Consider the following 22006-nt stretch of genomic DNA (forward strand, 5'->3'; position numbering starts at 1 on the left):
TCCATCAGATTTGCAGTACTATAGCTGAGAAAGGATTTCCCCTCATTTTCTAAAACAAAAAGGTGTGAAATGCAATAATGCTTTTGTTGCTAGAAGGATATGTCTGAGTTGTAAATTTTCTTTCGAAGTAGAGATGGCATATGTTCTGTCCGGAGATACTACAAGGGAAGGATGTCATCTGTCTCCATGTAGTGTTGGGTACTACACAGTGGCAAGCATAGCCCAGTTTTCCTCACCATCTTCCATCTTGTACCCTGGGACAATTATCAGTTGCTGTGGTTGCTCTTCTCTAGAGCTGACACTCAGTGTCATATGTATGCCAGTACATTCAAGACCACAGTTTCTTCCAACCCAGAAAGCAGCTGCAAAGAAGAGATATCTATGTGAATCAATAGGAATGAGTATGAGCTACCAGCTTCGTGTATTTGTGAAAAAGCCAGCTGTCATCCTATGAATTCCTGAGCAGGATAATTGTTTGGAGACAGAGAAATATTAATGCTGTTGTAAAAAGCATTTGGAATTTGGTGTACATTTCTGAAGTCCATGTTCCCAGTGCACTAAGGGAAAAACATGTCCAGAAGGGATAATACAGGGATGATGAGTATTATCAGAATGGATCCACTGTCCTAGCAGAGAGAGATAAAATGGGGCCTGTTTAGCAAAACAAAAGCTGAGAGGAATTGCAGTGGTGCTGTGCAAATCTCTAACGGAAAGAAAGAAGTTTCCAAGCCTCATTGAAGTAAGGGGTGGTGACAAAATGCTGGTACTAGTAGGATGAAAAACCTGAACAGTCTGGGATGGAATTGTTTGATCTGTGATGATCTACCTGTAACATGGAGATGAGGCTCGAGGAACCTCCTGATTTTGCATTTCAAGATCAATATGATTCCTAATCCAGAGATAATAAACAGTTTACCATTGAGTTTTAACAATTACAGCTATTCAGCTGCAGATTTATTACTCTGAAGAAATACAATAACATGAGGATATTTGTAATTTCCTTCTCAGGTCCAGGAATAGTGAGAATTGGAGCAGGAGTCAATGGAAGCAGTAGGTACACAGGGCTAATGCAGGATGTAAGGCTTTATGAGCGTAAACTAACACAAGCAGAGATCTATGAACTCCATGCAACTCCTGCGAAGAGTGATCTTCACCCTGTCTCTGGGTATTTGGAGTATCGGCAAGGAGAGACCAATAAATCATTCATTGTGTCTGCAAAAGATGACAAAGAGGAGGAGGGAGAGGAGTTATTCATCCTAAAGCTTGTTTCTGTGCGTGGCGGAGCTCGAATTTCACAAGAAAATACCACTGCAAGATTAAGAATACAGAAAAGTGATAATGCTAATGGTTTATTTGGCTTCACTGGAGCATGTATACCTGAGGTAAGGTGTTCATAAGGGAATTTATAGGTGAGGTTTTGGACAAAGAAAAATAAATGGCAAGACTGATTGACCTGCATAGGGCCTTGATTTCACACTGTTAGTTTTTGTAGCTAAGCAAAGTTTTTCTAGAATTTGGAAACGTGTAAGTTCTGTGAATACAGCCTCATTCTCATTGGCATTTGCAATATCGGTTTTAAAAATCGCCCCAATTTATTTTTGTTAAGAAAATTGATCTTATTGCATAAACTGAAGACTAAGGCTTAAATTTTTCTAAAAGAACACTTTTTACTTCTGTCACATCTGAGACTGGGTTGTCAATTAAAATATAAAATTTGATTTTCTTGTTTAGACAATGGATTATTACAAAGATTTTTATTCTATTTTTGTGTCACATGATGTGTTTGAAAGAATTTTACTAAAGGTCATACAAAGACAAGGTCTGATATATTTTTCCACAATCATTTGCTGCCATAAGGTATGAGGTATAAATTGCACATGAGGTGTGAATTTGGTTGATATCACAGAATTACTGAACAGTGGGTGTTGGAAGGGACCTCTGGAGATCATCCTGTCCAACCCCCCCCACCATCATCCTGACACCCACCCTTTAGATATTTATAGGTATTGATGAGATCCCCCCTCAGCCTTCTCTTCTCCAGGCTGAACAAACGCAGGTCTCTCAGCCTTTCCTCATACGGGAGATGCCTCAGCCCACGATCATCTTGGTAGCTCTCTGCTGGACTTTCTCAAGCAGTTATATTAGCTGTGCACTGATTTTTTAAAAAATATTAAATTGTTCTTTGGTGGTAGCCACCACATATGCAATATATAAACTTGCTACTTGTTTGGGGAGGATTGAAATAAACATAAATAATTTTTACTTCTTTAATTATGAGGGAGAAAGGCATGACGCTTCTTTCTATTGGTATTGGATTATTTTGGAAAACAGATTTCAGAATACTTTCCAATTTGGAAACTGTCATGACCTTTTAATTACATTCTTTCTAACCAAAGGGCTTATGATGTGTTAGAAAGCAGCCCTCTTGCCTGAGTGATACTGGTTTTCACTTCGGTTCAGTTTGCTTTCTGTGTGCCTACCATATGCTACGATAATGGATTCCTTCAGTTTCAAATGGCACTGATAATACTGTGATGCCACAGATCATCAACCAACCATGAAGCAAAATTAAAATTTTATATGGCATGTTAATTGTCTTGCACTTATCTTATGTCCATTTCACCAGGAAAGTACTGGAGGTCTCAGTGATGATGCGGATACATGTCATTGTTTTATCAGCAGTTTAGTTGCTTTATGTGTGTATCTGTTTACTAGGCAGCTGAAGCCACATGCAGTATCTGCACTGTGTTACAGAGCAGCTTGGAAATTTGGAAATTTATCTAATGTTCAAGATAGCTTTAATCTTTCTGGAAATTTTCAAACAAAATTATTTTCTAGTTTAGTTCTATGCTCATAATTTTCTAAACCACATGGTCAGTATCAAGCCCTACTTTGTTCCAAATATGTGAAATTGTTGCTGCTGAGGTCATGTCCTCTGTGAAGACAGAACTGTAAAGAGGACTCTTATACACAAAATTTTTCAAAGTTTCTTGTGAATGATAATAGTATAGTTTAATTTTCATATACCTGGTTTGGGGTTTTTTTCCCCATAGCATTTCTAGTTGGGGACTGGGGAATGCAAATCTTTCTTTAAATTATTGCTAATGAAAATTGAAATAATTGGCATTAATATAAAGCAATAGTTTTGGTTGCTTTTGACATGTGCATTTCAAGCATATTAATTCTGTCTTTGGCATGTAGTTTGGGGGAAGAGATTGTGTCGGAAACTAACGACAGGGTAATGGTTGTTGGCTTACCTTTATAGTCCATAGACAGACACTAGAAGCTGTGGCAAATTCCACTAAGATTTTTCTGATCGCCATCAAGTTGTTTCAGATTCCTGCCACTCCAAAAGTGCTGAAAGTAACATGACAGCAATTTTTTACCTGAACATTTGACTAGCATTACAGAATTCCATGTTTTGCATTTATTGCCTTGATTTACTTTGACAATGACAAACACTACAATTTCTTGCTTTCTTCCAGACTGCTGATGAGGGTTCCACTATATCCTGTGTCGTTGAGCGTACAAGGGGAGCCCTAGACTATGTGTATATAAATTACATTATCTCGCAGGTTGATTCCACTGGCATCGATTACTCTGTAACCGATTTTTCTAACAGCACTGGCACTATAACATTCCTTCCTTGGCAGAGATCAGAGGTAAACCCTACCTTCCCAATAAGTATTCATTCTGTCCTTTGCAAACCTGCCAGAAAATACCTTCTGACAATACTTGACTGGTTTTCGTACCAGAGAGTGTTTCCTTCGCATGGCTTTTGTTACATTTTGCAGGATTTTTTGCATCCCTGGCACCTAGCAAGTGATATGATAGGTGGTTATAGATCTGTGCGTATCTCAGTTCAGGGGTTGCCATGTATGCATGTATGTTTGGATGCACATAATATACTAGATATGTTTACATGTATGTATGCATAGAAAATATTTACTAGATTTATTTGTGCATATATGTATAGTTGAAGTGTGGATAGTCCTCGGCTGAAATAATGGATCCAGCTACTTTAAAACTGGAAAAAGATCAGGTTTTGATCCGAGTATTGTGACTCAGATTTATTTCCACATCAATTAAATAGCAGTCAAGTTCATTGCCACAGTCAAGTGTCTTCCAACTGCTCTGTGTCACGTTCTGTCCCTTTTCCTTAACCTGTTTCTATGAATTCAAGCCTGACCCGCAGGACAGGAATTTCACGTTTATGTGAAGAAGGGATGTGGGACCCCAATGCTGTAGAAAGTTAATATGTTTCTGTTAGTGTTTGTAAAATAGAAAGGATTAATTGTTAGCAGAAAATGCTGTCCTCGGTTTCACTTTTACCATTCTGCTGAAGTCAGTGTGGACTGACTGAAACTCACTGGCACCATTTGAAAGGATCCCAGTGGCTCCACTAGAACTGTGGATCTGGTCCCAGTTAAGCAATGCAAGTGATTAGAGCTTGGCAAAAGCCTGTGATATCTGAAAATAGTTTGTTCGTGTCACTGTTCGTTCAGTTTTCCTTCTTCACTGCATTGAATTTACTTACTGCATTGAATACAGTCATATAAAGTGAAAATTTCCAAAGCTTTTCTAGTCAGGCAACATGGTTGAGGCCTGCATTATGCTATCTAGTGGCAGAAAAGGGGTGGTATTCCCTCTTGCTCCACTTCTGTGTGGTCAAATTTATTGCCTACATACAGAGGAGTTACTGGGCAGACTAAAAAAGACTGGGAGCTGTTGCTCATCAGGTGAGGTATCCTAAGAGACTTTCCATTGATGTTCGTAAGCTACTCATTCCCATACCTCTAAATACAATCAGCTACTTAAACCTTTTATTCTACATGTTTGTCTAATCATATCACAACATATAGAAAGCTGGAATTGTCTGAGGTGAATATTTTAGCCTGTGTAGAGCAGGTTATGTTAATTAATAGTATGATCTGCAATCTCGAGTGTCAAGTGGCATAAAAAGCTTGCTTTACTTGCTCTCTAAACTGGATCAATCTCTGTAATTTCTCTTCAGAAGTACAATTTCTTCAAGATTTTGAAATCTTTCAGATACCTCACTTTCAATATACATAATTTAAACTGGTTATTTTAATATATATGTTAATAAATTGCTTGCTTGGTTATGTGTTATGTAACTTGAAGTACTTAAGAAATTATGCCTTCCATTTCTAATAGCTTGGTAACATTGTTTTTGGAATACATATTCTAAATATAAAATATTATCATAGAAGTTAAGTTAAATATGTGGAAAGCAAAAATGTTGTCCTCACTACTCTCAGAACTACATAGCAGATACAGCTGACTGACTAATCAAAGAATCTGATGAGTTAGTCAGGGTCATAAAACTCGTGATGTATGTTGCATGGTTTGATTTCTCCATGATTTGATCCTTCTCTAGGTCTTAAATTTACATGTTATTGATGATGACATTCCGGAGCTAAATGAATATTTCCGTGTGACATTAGTCTCTGCAGTGTCTGGAGATGGAAAACTAGGTTCAACTCCTAACAGTGGAGCAAGTATAGATCCAGAAAAGGAAACTACTGATATCAGCATCAGAGCCAGTGACCACCCATATGGTAACGATGATGGAGACTATACAGTCTTGTTGCAGATAATTGTGTAGGTCTAGCTCAACAGGTAAAAACTTTGCTTAGCATTGATAGTTGAGGAAGCAATGCCAAGTGTTCCACTTCATCCAACTTGAGGTTAACTAATAATTTGTCTACAAGAGTGAAAACCGAGTAATTATTCTTGAGAATTTTACGAAGAGGTATCGAATCTTCCCTGACCAAACAGGTGATGATTCCCCACTGGCAGCAAATAAAGGCTGCATGTAGTTGATCCTGTGCAAGTTTTTCTCAGATGAGAATTGCTGACGAAGAGGGACATTTCTGCATGATTATTAAAACAATAAGTAGCCAATACTATGACATAGTGAGGCTCTTTTGGGAAGAGCTGGATTCATTATTGTGCTGTGGCTGTGTCAAGACTGATACGGATATCAGCAAAAGAAGGGAAAGTACACAGCACATCCCTGTAAATAGCGTGATTGAGGCCTAAGGGCATATCAATAACTGATTTTTAATTTCAGAAATGTAACAAAATATAAATGTTATAAGTGATTTTGTTTCAACTGATTACCATAATTTAAATTTGGTGAGAGAAATATGTAAGTAACACTTCTTGTCTGCCAGGTCTATTACAGTTCTCTGTGGGGCCACCTCCTCAGCCAGGTGATGAAATGATTCTACCAGCATCTGCTGTGCCCCATATTACTACTAAAGAAGAAGTAGGACACATCAGATTATTGGTAGTTCGTGCACAAGGCCTTCTTGGAACAGTTCTGGTGGAGTACAGAACACTGCCACTTACAGCTTTCAGTCCTAAAGATTATCAGGTATGCCCATTGCCAAGGTGTGTGTTTATTTTGGAATTTAATTAGCCATTTGTCCTGGAGGTAGCCCTCAGTTTGGGTATTTTAGCCCAGCTATGAATCTTTTCAACAAAACACTTTGTTTTAACTGGTGATGTGATAAATGCATGTGTGATATTAATTTTAAAGTATATATTAGTATGTGACTTTTACCTCCTGTGTGTGCAGGATGTTTTATTTCCTAGGAAAAGTTTTAATTTTTTATTTTCTTAAAAGAGTTGTTCCTGGAGCAAGGAGGGATATTTGCTATTGTTGCTGAGTGAATTGAATTTGTATAAGCATTCGGGTGCATGTACAGGTTATGATTATGTTTGTGCATACTGGGATTTGTACATGTTCAACAAAATAACCAGAACATATCTGTGTTTGCTTCTCTAACTGATATTCATGCAGAAAAATGTAGATGAGTGCAGATGCTCATAATTCTGTGAATTTAGATGTGTTTTTCTCATAACAAAGATTCAGCAGGTATTTTAAAAGCTTAAACTGAGAATAGTGGGTGTTTTGACAAAGAAAATCAAGGTTCTATTTCTTTTTTCTTATGGATGAAAACATTAGACTTGAACAAAAATGTGAAGAGCTTTCATATTGCAGGCTGTTGTGGGCACGCTGGAATTTCAGCCAGGAGAAAGATACAAGTACATTACTGTTAACATCACTGATAATTCTATTCCTGAATTAGAGAAAACTTTTAAAGTGGAGTTGTTGAACCCAGAGGGAGGAGGTAAGGCACATACATCAATCCGTTGGTGGTATTTTCATGATCTCTACTCATCCATTAAAATCTTACCTTTCTTAGGTGTACCATTCTGTGTTATTTCTAAAGACCCCTACATCCCCCAGACAGCTGTAATTGTTCTTAACTGTTCTTCAGATAGTTTGTTAGACCACCAGATCCCAAGGAAAGTGTATTACTACCATGTATTAGGCCACTGAAAGGCAATTCCTGCTTTTCACTTTATATAATCTCATGGTGGATAATGAGAATTAAAACAATGTAAAAATATATAAATTCCATTTTTTTTTTTAAAAAAGGTCAATATTTATAAAATATTTAAGGCTAAACAGCCAAAGTGGGTTTTTTACCTGCCACCTGGGTGAAATCAGAGGAACTGTGATAAACTGGCTCATAACGTGTTCAGCTGGATTACAGCAGTAGGGGACTGTGGGTACTGAGAGGCCGAGGGAGTTGAGCTGAGCTGGAGAGGAAGCTGGTAGCTCTGTGGAGGAACAAGGAAAACCTCAAAGGAAATCTTGCTGTGAGATGCTAGTCTCAGAAGGGATGGCAAGCGTCAGTGCCCTTGCCACATAAAACCACTCATCCCTTACTGAATTTTTTTCCATTGGAGAAATTTTTTGAGGGAGATTGTAAAGCTGGTTGGAAGAAAAGAAGTAATTATAAATCTTGGCAGCCATAAACTGACTTCTATTAAGCAATCCAGAAATGTAAGTGTGGTGCCATCTGGGAAATTGTATCGTGCTACCTTGAATGAATCCAGCTCTCTACTGTGACTACATCTGTCTGTTTGGTGCAGCGTGGCCTTAGTGATGCTTCCGATAAAAACTTCAGGCTTCCCATGCATGTGGACTTTTTGATTGAATACTTGTTTTGTTAAAAAGAACCAAACTTTTCTCTTTAAATAATTTTTTTTTTTTTTTGTCAGAAAACTTACAGTTAACTTCAGATATTCACTAGGCACAAACTCTTAACACAAACCTTCTTTTTGGCTTTTCCAACACAGCTGCAACCACAAAACTTATGGTGAAGTCTCCATAAGTTAAGCTTTGTGTAGATTTTTCCAACTTTCTGACATATGTTTTCGCTTTGTGAGGAAATATGAGAAAAAGAGAGTTGGGGGCAGCGGAGGGGTTAGCCCCTGGTTTGTTTTTCCTTTAAATTCACATTTCCAGTTTCTCCATGGCAGACCTCATTTAGGAGTGAGAAAGGGGACACAAGGAGGGAAAGAAAGAAAAGAGAAAACAGAAGTTTGTGTTTTCTTCCCTTCTGACCTCCCATTGGTATTTCCAATGCCATAAATTAAATAAGACGTGGCAATACAATACTTTTTCTGACTTTTATCAGAAATCCTGTATACTTTCATACCCAGAATTGATGCCTTCTTAGACTACTTCCCTCTCTTTTTGTGTTGTCCAGAAATGTTTAAATTACTTTCTGCTTCCTCTTTATTTATAAATGTATATATGTGTATATATCTGTATGTCTGTCATCTTAAAGTTGCTGAGCTCTTTAGAAATGATGGCAGTGGTAGTGGTGATGGGAACGTGGATTTCTTCCTTCCGACTGTCCATCAACATGGTAAGCATTTTCAATTAATCCTATTTTTTATTGCTAACTGTAATATCTGTCATAAATTACTATACTGACACAACATGTCAGTGTTACTTTACTTGCATTTATTGGTGATTAATTCAGATTTATCATAAAGTTCTGTCAAAACATTCCCTTCCATTTTAATTCAGGCATAATTTCAATAGTTGGTATTTAGTGTAACAACAAAAATAACAGCTTCTATACCATCAATACTGTATTGTTGTAAAACACAATATAGTAATTCCAGAAGTTTTGTTTGAAAATTGTCAAATTTTATGGAGAGCAAAAAGCAAAGACACTTTTTTAATTGCAGCTAATTTAAAACTTACCAGGCTGTATGCTTTTATATGTGCTTTATTTTACTTTGATTCTCTGCATGTCAAAAATACTTTTAAAGAAAAGTAAGCTCTGTTAGATTTTTTTAAAGGGAATTTTCGGTAGTTTTTAATTTCTTCTCTTTAAGTTGGTTTTATGTCATGATATACAGAAAACAAAGATAATTTAATACTGAGAAAATTTAAAAAATACTAGATGCAGAAATAACATAAAATCTGAGCCCTAATCATACAGGGCTTCAAATGAAACCCTACAGACCTGAAAATGTTATATGAGCACCCATTGTCCAAACTGAATGATTTATTCGTATATGACAGCGTAATTTTCAATTTTATTTATAGATGCAAAGGATTTCTTTTTGAATCTGAGTGTATCTGTGATTTAGCCACTTTTTGGGGCTTCCTGGGTTTTTTAAAAGTACTATTTCCTTGTTCCTTATTTCCAGAAATTGTTTTCTTAAGTGCCAGGCTCATTCTGTCTCTGAGCAGCAAGTTATCTCACCCAAGACAATCTCTTTAGCAGTAGAATTTACCAGACTTTGTTTTTAATTTTTTTTTTTTCATTCCAGCTTATGTTAGGATGAGACCTGCATTCATCTGGTCTATCTGCTTACACTGTGGTTTACCATATAACTCCCCGCCATCCTAAATTCTGCTCCATTTTCATTCATTAAACCTGTAATTTTGTTTCTATTCCTCTCTTAAAATATTCATATTTATTATATTTTTTTTGTGTTGCATAGCTCCACAGAAGGGCTGCGATAACTGTGTTATTGAAAGTAATTTCCTTATCCATGTGGATAGTTATCATGCATTTAAAAAAACCAAAGACAAAACAGCATGGCTACTCCAGTCATGCTTTCCTGTGTATTTTTTGTAACATATTTCTTCAGCTGTTTTCTTTCTTGTAAGAAAAGATGCTACTAAAAAATAACCCTTTTTGGCACTTGCAATTAACAGCTAGCTTGGGAACTGCATCCCGCATCCTTGTGACTATTGAGGCTTCTGATGATGCGCACGGTGTGTTTGAGTTCAGTAGGGAGTCACTCTCGGTAAACGGAACTGAGCCTGAAGATGGAGGTAGCACTATTGTGCTGCAGGTTAGAAAGCTTCGAGTCACATATTGCTGTGCAGTCCTCTTCTGTCTCTGTTTTTACTGGGCGGTCTGTGATGTTTTTCCGTAAGTCTATAGGGTTTATAACAACATTATCATGCACCCCTCTCTGCCATTTCATACTGAGTTTTCTAATGTGTGTCGTTCAACGTGACACTAAAACGATCTAATAATAATATCCACAGGTTTAAAATTACATCTACTTGTTTACATTTGAGATACTATTATTTTAAAATAAGCGTCAATGATACAAAACAAAGCTAAGAAAGATTACACTGTTTTTTTAAAACACAAATTTATTTTTAACCCATTGTGTCATTGTCTTTACGTAATTCCAGCTCATACTTTTATGTTTTTCTTTCCTGTAGAACAAAAATATGCACATCTTTGTATTTTTTGCTTAGGTTGTGAGAACACACGGGGCCTTGTCTCAGGTGACACTGCACTGGATCGTAGTCTGTGATTTTACCAAAGACTTGATCTCTACAGATGGGGATGTAACATTTGACGTTGGCCAAGCGAGAGCAAATATTACAGTACAGGTTTCTCCTGATGAAGTTCCAGAGTTGGATGAGGTGTTTTCAGTTTTGATCATCAATGTCTCCAGTGGTCGTCTTGGAAATTACACTAATGCAACATTAACTATTTTAGCTAATGATGACCCATATGGAGTCTTCATCTTTTCTGAGCGAAACAGACCAATAAAAGTTGAGGAAGAAACAAAAAATATCTCCCTGACAATAATAAGACATGGTGGTCTCCTCGGTACAGTGATGGTAACATACAGAACTATTGGTGATGATGAAGAGTCACCCTTTCTTCCACCTGATATTGTTAGAGCAGTACAGGGAAAAGATTATATACCCATTACAGGTTACATGGTCTTCACAGCCAACGAAAGCGAGGCCACAATATCTTTGCCTATTTTGGATGATGATGATCCTGAGAGGTCAGAATCTGTTTTTGTGGAGCTAAGCAGTATTGTTCTGATCGAGAAAGTACAGGATCGGCCAAGTAAGTATCTTATACATGTAAACACTACAGTTCAAATATGAAGGCTAATATTTATATTTAACAGGATGAAATGCAGCAAGTTAAATGATAAACTTTCTACCTCTGCCAAACTCTGTATAGTTAAGAGATCTGAGTCGTCTGCCTTGTGTGATGTTGGCATATATTTCCTTTAGCGCAGTATTTTGTCAGGAGCGGATGAGCATTTCTTTATCCCTTTTGCATCACCTTATCGAAGGTCTTTCAGGCCAAATAAGTTATAGTGTTGGTTTTGCGCAGTAATACCTGTTCATTTAGTGTTGTTTCTCTATAGTTCAATATTAAGAAATAACTAAGCTAGTTTTGCTTATTGAAAGCCAAAAAAGTCTTTTAAAAATAAAGCAGTATAGAATTACAGCCTCATGTCACCTTTTTAACATAGAGAATGTTTTCTTCATCCTTTATTCAGACAAATTGAGGTCATTACAGCCTGATTTGTGCTTCAGAGCTTCTTGATATGCCTAATGGCTGCCTCCATCCCAGATTAATCTTGATATTAAGGGAAACCTCAAATATAATTCTGCTGGGAGTTTGAAATGTTATTTATATTTCATCATAGCAAGTGTAAAAATGAAATTCTTCTGAACTGCATTAATCTTACTACTGACCTTATAGGCAAATAAATAATTTCACATTACCTCACCTCTTCCGAAAATTAAGGCTTATACCCTCCACAGCAGAGTAGAATAATAAGTTACTAAAGATCGGGAATTTTCTGCCATAACATAATTCAAACACCAAAAGTATGTTGGTGTGGTTTGTAGTTATACTTGGTCCCATTCTGAAAAAGATAATTTTGTTGAAAGCTAGTGGCAACTAACCACTAAACTCACATGTATGTCTATGAGCTCTATAGCCATAGAGAGCAAGGACCTCAGGCACCCCCTCACTAAGTTTTCTTTACATTTCAGTTGTAAATTCCCCTCGACTTGGATTAGTGGGTGAGACAATAGCTCATGTAATTATCAATGCCAACGATGATGCTTTTGGAACACTTCAGCTTTCAGCTTCAGCTGTGCGAGTTGCTGAAAATTATGTTGGACCAATCATTAACGTGACCAGAACTGGGGGAATATTTGCTGATGTTTCTGTGAAATTTAAAGCTTTGCCAATAACTGCAACAGCTGGTAAGAAATCATAATAGCAGAAGTATGCAGTCTGTGGTAACGTGGAAAGAGCATACTCTATGCTTTGAGTAGTCAAGCAAACAATTGTGCATGGAATGCACTTCTGTATAATAAGTACAAAACCAAAAAAGGTTGTGAGACATTTATCCACTGTGCTTAGCAAATAGGAATCCAAGCCCTATGGGAGAAATCATGCATCAGCTTTTAGAAAGCTCTGAGACATCATCACTGAAGAATCTAGCAAGAGAAATGAGTGAAGGAATTGGGGTGTTTGTTTCCCTAGTAGCCCACCACCTCTTCAAAAAAAGAAAATAAAACCATAAAAAAATACTATTGTATTATATGTAGCTACTGTTTAGTCCTGTGTACATATTTAAACCCACCACACATTGTGTAGGTGAGCTTGTTGGAGAAGTAGTGAGAACTGGGAACTCAACTGTAAAACAGGCAAAAACCAATCAAAACCCAAGAAGACTTGAACTTTTAAAAATACAAGGTTAAGTTCTTCAGTTGGTCCCTGCTATAAAGAAGGTGCATAAAGAAAAGAGCAAACTTATGAAGTGTGCAGGGTCAAAACCACTTAGATGGTTATAAATCAAACCCACTGTCTTTCAGCTGTGTCTAAATTGAATAGGCGGGTGGTACATGCTCTGAGAACTGGTATTTTAGTTTCCTTTTTGTGTAACAGACTTTCTAAGTAAGTGTGTAGCTAGATTGATGTCAGAGTATGCCTTCAATTAGTTTCTGAAGCAGAGCCATTATCTAGTGTATCACAGCTGTCCATCTAGACCTTCTTAGAGAGAAGTTTGCCTAAATTGAGGTCCACACACAAAACGTGCCCTTTACTAAAATCCACTTTGACAAAGGTGCTTCTGTTCACTTTTATCCCTTGGAAAGCCAGAGAGCAATTAGAAATCAAAGACGGAAACATCTTGGTAATGTGACCACGTCAATGGAAGACAATAATGGGCCTTTTGTAACTACCTCTTGGCCTAACAATGCAAACTCTGTTTTGGCCAAGCCAAGTTTTATTTTAATCCATCCAGATATCAAAAAGGCAATGAGAATAAAAAAGACTGTGAGATCTGGGTCTGAAGATAAAGAAAAAAACATTAACAAATGGAGAAATGCATGTGTAAGCAAAAACAGGAGATAAGTATGACTGATGATGTTCAATACACTGATCCATAATGCATTAATATTCCGTGGTTTTTATTGTTTTGTTTTTTTCATCTACAAATCTAGGCGAGGACTACAGCGTAGCCTCATCAGATGTTGTCTTACTAGAAGGAGAAACAAGTAAAGCTGTGCCAATTTATATAATTAATGATATCAGTCCTGAAGTTGAGGAGTCATTTTATGTTCAGCTGCTAAATCAAACAACAGGAGGAGCCTTGCTTGGATCTTTGACTAGGGCAATTATCACTATTGAGGCTTCTGATGACCCATTTGGATCCTTTGGTAAATGAGTGTTATTTGCATATTTTCTCTCTTCTGTTAACACATTTACTGTAGATTTGTAGGTAAGCTGTTACTGGGCAACTGAATAAAAACTTTCAGAAGATAAAGTTGAAGCCTGGATGAAGACAGTAAAGGAAAAGATAAGATGAACTAATTAAAACATGTAATTAAGGAGTAATGGTGCTTTAGTATAACAAAAAAAAAGTATCATTTAGTCTGTTGATATAGCATGATTTTGGTTTCTCCCAATAGTGATAGATGGATTTTAGTTTACTTTTTTTATCTAAGTGCTGCATTTCTGCAATAGGTTTAAGCCAAAATCTGCATTCTAATATTTGTTGCCTAAATATTCTGATACCTTTGTTTTAATGGATAGTCAGCCAAAGCAGGTTTAAAAATCTGGGGAAATTAAAAAATGTAAAGGGACGTTAAATTATATTCTCTTATTTTCTGTCAAGTACTTTACTTTTTCTTCTGCCTATTATAATCAATAAAAGCAATTGTATATACTTTCCAAAATTAGTTTCATTACACAGGTTTTGAGAAGCGCTTTGGTGATTTAAAAAATTTAATGATATTTTACAAGTCTTTTTTGTTTGTAGTTTGTTATTTGGTGTATTTTGTCCTGCTTTTCCTTTGACTTACTCTTTTCTCCCTTCAGTACCTCACTTAATTCATCTTGTTCCATTTTGTCAGTAGAAAGTGGTAGAGGAAAGACAGAAAAAAATGTCAAATATAAATAATTCCAGATGGGTAACTAATTAACTTAATTATTAAAAACTAGAAGTTTAATACAAGGAAGGCTTTTACTTGAAACAACTTTAGCTGGAATATGTTGACTTATTCCTTCAGTAAGTGGCATGAAAGCTGCTACGGAGTTTCCTTGCTGAAGCAGCTCATGGTTAGCCTTGAACAACGGGTATGTTCAAATAAAATTTTTGGGTGAGGGCTTGATTATCATGCTAATTTAATCTGCGGATGAAAATATTAAAAGTTTGTTTTAACTTTGAACCTGATTAAAAGTGATCTACTTGCGCAAGCAAATGCAATCAAGTGAAGTAAAACTGTGTACTTCAGGAGTTGATATAATTTCAATTTTATTGTTTACGTAAAGCATCTCTCTGTGCTGTGCTTCAGTTTTTCAGATTACCGAATTCACTGTGGAGGAGCCTGAGTTTGGATCAGCAGCCATAAATCTGCCAATAATCCGCAATGCTGGTACACTTGGTAATGTTACTGTTCAGTGGGTTGCTACCGTTAATGGACATCCTGCTGATGCTGACTTGCAGGTCGCCCTGGGTAATATTACTTTTGCTCCTGGGGAAGCCATTCAGATATTGCTGTTGGAAATCCTGGCTGATGATATTCCAGAAATCGAAGAAGTAAGTAAACCAGTTATGGGTTTCTTGAATAATGTTACCGTTTAACTTATAGAAATGTGTGCAAAGAAAAACAAAGAATGTTCTGGCAGGAAGGTGTGAGAAGTTCAGATTTTACTTTGTGATTTTTGTTAGAAATACCAAAAATTGTTTAACTGCATTATTTCTTTTCCTTTTTTATTTTTTTCTTTTGAGATTGTCCATGTAGAATTAACTGAGGCCTCCAATGGTGGTACTATTGGGTTAGATGGCGTGGCAAATATTATAATACCTGCCAATGATAATCCTTATGGCACAGTTTTCTTTCATCAATCCTTGTATCGAATTCAGGAGCCACTAGAAAGAAATTTGCTTGCAAATATAACAGTCAGGCGAAGGTTTGTATAATGTTTGCTTTACTTATATCTTTTGGTTTTTTCTTTTTCTTTTTTTAGCCTTGGCTATAATTTCACCTGTCACAGTCCTCCTGTATAAGTATTTGTATCAATTTCTTGATCTGCCAGCTCAACACATTTTTATTTCATATATGTTGTTTTTGAACTAGATATCTGCTTATTAGAAATATACAAAGTACTCAAACGTAATAGACATTGTAATGTACAATCTAAACCTAATGTACACAGTGTACCTGAAGCTTCACTTTGCCTATTTAATTGTCAAGTGTCATGGTTTCAGCTGGGATAGAGTTAATTTTCTTCACTCTAGCTGGTATAGTGCTGTGCTTTGAACTTAGCATGGAAAAAAAAAATGTTGAGATAACACACAGATGTTTGGGCTGTTGCTGGGCAGCGCTTGTACTAGTCAAGGACATTTCCAGCTCCCCGTGCTCTGCCGGGTGCACAAGGAGCTGGGAGGGGAGGGGGCACAGCCGAGAGAGCAGATTCAAACTGGCCAAAGGGATGTTCTGTATCATGTAACGTCGTGCCCAGTGCGGTACCTGGGAGGGGCTGGCTGGGGGAGGGAGGCAGCGATCGCGGCTGGGGGACGGGCAGCGTCAGTCGGCGGGTGGTGAGCGGCTGTGTCGCTTGTGTTTCTGTGGGTTTTTTTTTCCCTTTTTTTCCTTTCCCTTCCTTTTCCATTTTATTATATTAACATTATTGTCATAATAATAATGATTATTATTATATATAACATTATATATTTTTTATTGTAATTATTAAACTGTGCTTATCTCAACCCACAAGTTCTGTTGCTTGTCCGATTCTCTTCCCCACCCCACAGGGGTGGGGGGGGAGTGAGCGAGCAGCTGTGGGGTGTTCAGTTGCCAGCTGAGGCTGAACCACGACATCAAGTCATTTAAACTGCACAACAGCCTGGTCCTGTGATTCGAACTGGAACACGAAATGGGTCAACCCTTGTGAGCTGGAAAGAAACAAGAAAAGGCAAACAGGTTTTATGCATGTTGTAGGGTATCCTGAGGATACCTAGGAGGAAGGACAAAAAGGTTGGGCAGCACAGGCTTTTTCTTCCTTGCCAGCCCTGAGAAGACTAAGTTAATTCCTAGAAACAAATGTTTGCAGACATGTATTCTTAACAGACTGCTACCCAAGCTATAAATAATCAAGCTTCCTATGCACCAAAAAATGACAACTCAGTTATTCTGGTAATAGCTTCAAGGGAACCCACTTAATTAGCTATTTGGAGCTTTTCAGCAATTCAGAAAGGGGTAGTTGATCTTGTTAGCTTTTATTCTTAACCCAGAAACATACAGTCATACTTCATTGGCTAACATGACTTTTTTATTTTAATGTCTTTTAGCGGGGGAAGGTTTGGTCAGCTGCAGATATTTTACAGCACTTCTGAGACTGACGTTGTAGCTCATGCCATTGAGCAAGGTCAGGATATCCTGGCCTGTTACGAGTCTCCTGTTCAAGGAATTCCTGACCAACCATCCAAGACCAGAGTGAATGTGTCGGGAGCAAGTGGGCCACTGTACGCCTGTGCAACTCAGTGCCTAAAAGAACAAGCGTGTTCAGCCTTTACATTTTCCAGTGCCTCCGAGATCCCTCTCTGCCTTTGGCTGACATCGGAGATCAGCCCATTAACTAACACTTCAGGATTCTGGACCTACAAGAAAAACATCACTAGTGCATCCGCTCTCTTTAGCACACAAGCCATTGCTGGCAGTGATTATGAATCTGTTACAAGACAGTGGGCCATAATGCAGGAAGGGGAAGAGTTTGCAAATCTCACAGTTACCATACTTCCTGACAGTCTGCCAGAGTTGGATGAGAAATTTGCTATATCCCTTTTGAAAGTTGAACTAATGAACATCTCAGCCAGCTTAAAAAACCAACCAACGATAGGACAGCCAAATACTTCCACGGTTATCATAATGATGAACGGAGATGCATTTGGAGTATTTAAGATCTACAGCCTAAGTCCCAATGCGACAGAGGAAGGTCTGTATATTGAAGTAGAAGAACGTCCTCAGACCAACGTGCAGCTAATGATACACAGGACAGAAGGCAGCCTGGGACAGGTGACAGTGGAATGGCATGTGGTTGGTGGAACTGCAACCCCAGACTTGGATTTTGTCGGTGTTGGTGAGATTCTAGTGTTCGCTGAAGGTGAGGCAAGGTTTTGGAGCAGCTTCTGTGTTATAGAACTAAAGAAAAGCAAAAAGAACCTGACAAGCACTCAATCTGGATGTTTTGATAAGCGATGTCTTATTCTTAGGTTAAACCTCCCTGAATGCTCCAGATACATCTTCAAAAGAATATAGTTTATTAGCATATGGCATTATAATGCAGAACACACACAATGATAGTTAAAAAAAAGACAAAAACCATACATAGCTAAGTAATTTTTAAAGGAATATTGCAGTATGCATTACAAAGAGTACCTTTTATCAAATAAATAAGGAATTATAATGCTGAAGATAATTTTTATATCAGTCGTAATGAAAATGAGAATCAGGCCTAAATGGTCTTTTGTTAACCTTCCGTTAATACAGTACCGCTTTTTCATGACATCTCTTTTTAGATTCTGAGATCATATTGATTTCATAACAGCGTATTAAAAAAAATTGCAAACAGGGCAACCCAGTCAATGGCAGACATTACTTAAGTACCACACAGCATGACAGATATGTTTTATATTTTCAAACTCAGAGTTGATGGAACAGTAATTTCGAAAGCGATTTATGGGAGTATAGTCAGGATTCTAGTGTGCTAGCTAGCTTGCTAAATCACACTCAGAAGATGGGTTGCCAGCAGCGATTCTGTGGCTAACATGTAATTACATTAGTGGTTATAAGTTCAGGAAAAACTCTTTTCAAAGTATTTTGAAACACAATGTAGCAAGGAGTATGTGTATCTTATAAAATTATATAATCATAAAACACAGGCTATACACATGCACTGAGCAGGAGGAGTGTGCTGTAAGTTATAATGGATTATAGAGACTGGTAATTGGTCATGTCTTCTGTTTTATTCCATCATTCCTTGATAGTCCAGAAGACAAGTAACTAACTCAGTGACAGCCCTTTTAATGCATTCCCTGGCCCAGTGAATATAATCAAATTGATTGTACATACTTGTGTACATGGGTCATCACAGAATTTATGCACTTGGCAATTTTTTTACAAGAATTATGTTCTCTTTTTCTAGCTTAAATTTGGAAGTCAGAGAACTTATAACTGAAATAAGGAATTCTAGACTTTCAGAAATTATGCCTACATTGTTAATGTCTACGTAGTATATTTAATAATTTGATAATTACATTGCCTTAAGGTAACTTTTCAATAGTAATTGAATAAAACTTCATAATGATATTCAGTGACTTCTCGACAGGTAAATAAATAAATACGCTTTGTGTCCTTTTTTGCATTTAAAAAAATTTTTTTAAGTATTTTTAAGTATTACAAAAGGAGATTATGAAGTCTTTTTAAAAGGTGGTTTCCACATGCACACCTAAGTATGTATATGTTCTTCTCCTTGTAGGGGAAACAAAAAAGATGGTCACGCTGACAATTTTAGATGATCCAGAGCCAGAGGATAATGAAAGTATTCTAATCAGCCTGGTCCATACTGAAGGAGGGAGTCGGATTCTGCCCAGTTTTGACACTGTCACAGTGATTATTCTGGCAAGTGACAATGTGGCAGGAATTATTAGCTTCCAGACATCCTCAAGATCTGTTATTGGTCGTGAAGGTGGGTTCTTTATGTTGACCACACTCTGTTTAACATTAGCTTCTGACTCCATGCTTTCTCTTGGTAATGACTCACACTGATTGCATCATTGTTCAGAGAATGCCAGCAAGCAAAGAATAACCACATACTTGGCATGTATTTCTTTGAATTTTTAAATTTTACAAGCATAGCACTTAAATCTGTGATGAGTACACCATTATAAAAATAATTTTATATATCATCACCTGTGCTTCCTTTTTTTTCGGAAGATCATGCCTTGCTTCTATTGGTATTGCATTTCAAAGCTTCTTTTAGCATTTCTTGTCTTATTCATTTATATAATTTTCCAGAACTCTGTGTAACTCCCATCATACACACCTATTAGTAGCCATGAGCAAATCTCATCTACCAGTCACTTACAATTCACTTTAAATCTTTTAGAAAATATTCCCACAGGAAGATTAGGGTCACATCTTCCCTCTTCCTGACTCAATAACCTGCTGTTTTAGAATGTACTGTTTATGCTTTTTAATGGTAGCTAATTTGGGAATGTAGCAATCTTGCTGCCACCACTCAGACATGACATTTGAGAAAGAACAATAATAATTTGATATGGACCAAAGATATCTACTGGTGTTTTAAAAGAACATGTTGCATGTTTTATCTAAGGTTTGATGCAGTTTCACATAGGTTAATAATGGTACTGATGGTGACTTGATTTTGGCAGCCTTTGGTGTGTGCAGTATCATGTCTCTCTGACATATAAACTGATAGGCAGGAAAAGTTAACAAAACAGAAATTTGCTATACAGCAATGGGCGCGTTGCATTTTCTGCTTGAAAGAAAAAGGTGTTTCTCCACCAATCGTGTTCTGTTTTTTCCAGACATAGAAGGACATCATAACCTTTGTTTTCTATCTAGATATGGTTTGTGTTAACTCTGTTCTAGTGTGTGCCTGATTTTCATCCTTTATTCCTCCACATTAACAGTTCTGATCCACCTGCCAAGCCAGCTGCAATCTGGAAAGCTAAAAAGAGCACAAGGAATTAGTAACAAACGGTATCATTCTCAAAGGTTACGATGACCCTCAATACTTTCAGCTGGTTAAAAATTATTCCTATCATGCTAACAAATGCTGGCCATTTGGAGCTGAAATACTGTGCTATAGTTTGGCAATTGCTTGATTCTAATTCCTCCAGCTTGTGAAAAATTCATTGGCTCAGAGCAAGAAAAAAACACCAAACTAAGTCCCTTCGATAAAACAAGGAATAAGCTAAGGCCGTTAGATGATTTCATTGTTTGTATTTCATTTTCATTATCAAGTTTTTCATTTTGAAAATGAATTTTTCAGACATAAATTCAAATAATGTTATATTTTTTATTGTATTATTGAACAATTTCTGTCAAGCAAATATGTATTAATGTCAAGCTGTGCATATTATTTATCACCTTTTTGAGGGCAAGAGCAGCATTTTGGTACAGGCAGAGGCATGCAAGAGCTGTGTGGCTAAGACTGTATTAAAGGAAAATGCACTGCAGTAGCTTGAAATAATGAAGAGGATTATGGCTGAGGTCCCCTTCCTCTCCCTGATCAATGAAATCTAAAGATGTTGATAACATGGTTAAATATTAAGAAACTTTAAATAATGAAATTAGCCTAATAACACTTTCAATCTTCAGGAATCAGTTAGTAGTTGTATTAGTATTTCTTTCTGGATGGGGATACCAAAGGTTTTGGTAAAGCTGACTAAGAAACTATCAGTAATTAACTGCTTGGGTTCTGTAATTATGATCAGTCATACTTCAGGTTTCTGCATTGTGAAGTGTTTTGTCGCAGTCTTCAGTGAAAATCCATTGCATTACATAATGTATTGAAATAAGCTCTAAATTGTGCATTCTGGAATGGTACTAAAGTAACAGTCTTTCTGTTAAATATTTATTTCTTTGCAATGGATGTGTGCAGTTCTCAATTAAGGGCAGAAAGGATTTCAGCGCAGTGTTAAACAATATGATAAATTAGCCTCAGGGGAATTTGCAAACTGGTCATCTATCCTCAGATAGCTGACTGTAGGAGCAGAATTCTTCTGATGCCAACAGATATTGAATCCTTTTATTCTCTTAGAAGCAACATGGAACAACTTAAGGCAAAGATATGAACATTTGTACATCATCAAGGCTTAACTGAAGTTGCAAATGTTGAGGCTGAATAACACATTCTATTTATCTGAAAACAGGTGTATACAATTCTTGTATTACTTCACAATGTTATATTTTAATTAATTGTATTCAGGTCTCTTGAAATTAGTTGTTCGTCTCACTCATATTTGTAGCCAATATACAAGCGTCTCTCTAATGTTTCCTTACCAAAAAAAAGAACATGTCTAGAAAATGTTCAAATTGTTCCTGCCAGTTTTAGCTATACAATACTGTCCTGTGACATCGTGTTCTAGAATAGCCAGGTAACATCCTAACTTCATGGTCATTAAATTACATAAGCAGAGCGACTAGCTGGGCTGCTCAGTTCTCTGTGCCATGGAGTAAGAAGCTACACAACACCACATCTCCTCGTTCACTTTCAGAGATGTACCTCAGTGTTTCTCAGTAGGTTTGCTTCTAAGTGTGTATGTAACACAAATCAGA

The 22006-nt window shown here is 37.0% G+C and overlaps 1 protein-coding gene across 1 annotated transcript in view; it reads left to right on the forward strand.

The window, feature by feature from the left end:
• Nucleotides 1–22006, forward strand: part of ADGRV1 (adhesion G protein-coupled receptor V1) — a 285841-nt gene that overhangs the window by 51683 nt on the left and 212152 nt on the right. Inside the window, exons 22-35 of the mRNA XM_064439564.1 lie at nt 1009–1382; nt 3486–3662; nt 5399–5579; nt 6198–6400; nt 7031–7160; nt 8673–8753; nt 10064–10203; nt 10622–11231; nt 12179–12394; nt 13640–13855; nt 14993–15237; nt 15430–15611; nt 16993–17804; nt 19179–19388. Coding sequence (XP_064295634.1) covers nt 1009–1382; nt 3486–3662; nt 5399–5579; nt 6198–6400; nt 7031–7160; nt 8673–8753; nt 10064–10203; nt 10622–11231; nt 12179–12394; nt 13640–13855; nt 14993–15237; nt 15430–15611; nt 16993–17804; nt 19179–19388 — 3777 coding nt within the window. The remainder of the gene's footprint in view (nt 1–1008; nt 1383–3485; nt 3663–5398; nt 5580–6197; nt 6401–7030; nt 7161–8672; nt 8754–10063; nt 10204–10621; nt 11232–12178; nt 12395–13639; nt 13856–14992; nt 15238–15429; nt 15612–16992; nt 17805–19178; nt 19389–22006) is intronic.

Source organism: Phalacrocorax carbo, chromosome Z (genome assembly GCF_963921805.1).
Source record: "Phalacrocorax carbo chromosome Z, bPhaCar2.1, whole genome shotgun sequence".
NCBI classification, from domain to species: Eukaryota; Metazoa; Chordata; class Aves; order Suliformes; family Phalacrocoracidae; genus Phalacrocorax; species Phalacrocorax carbo.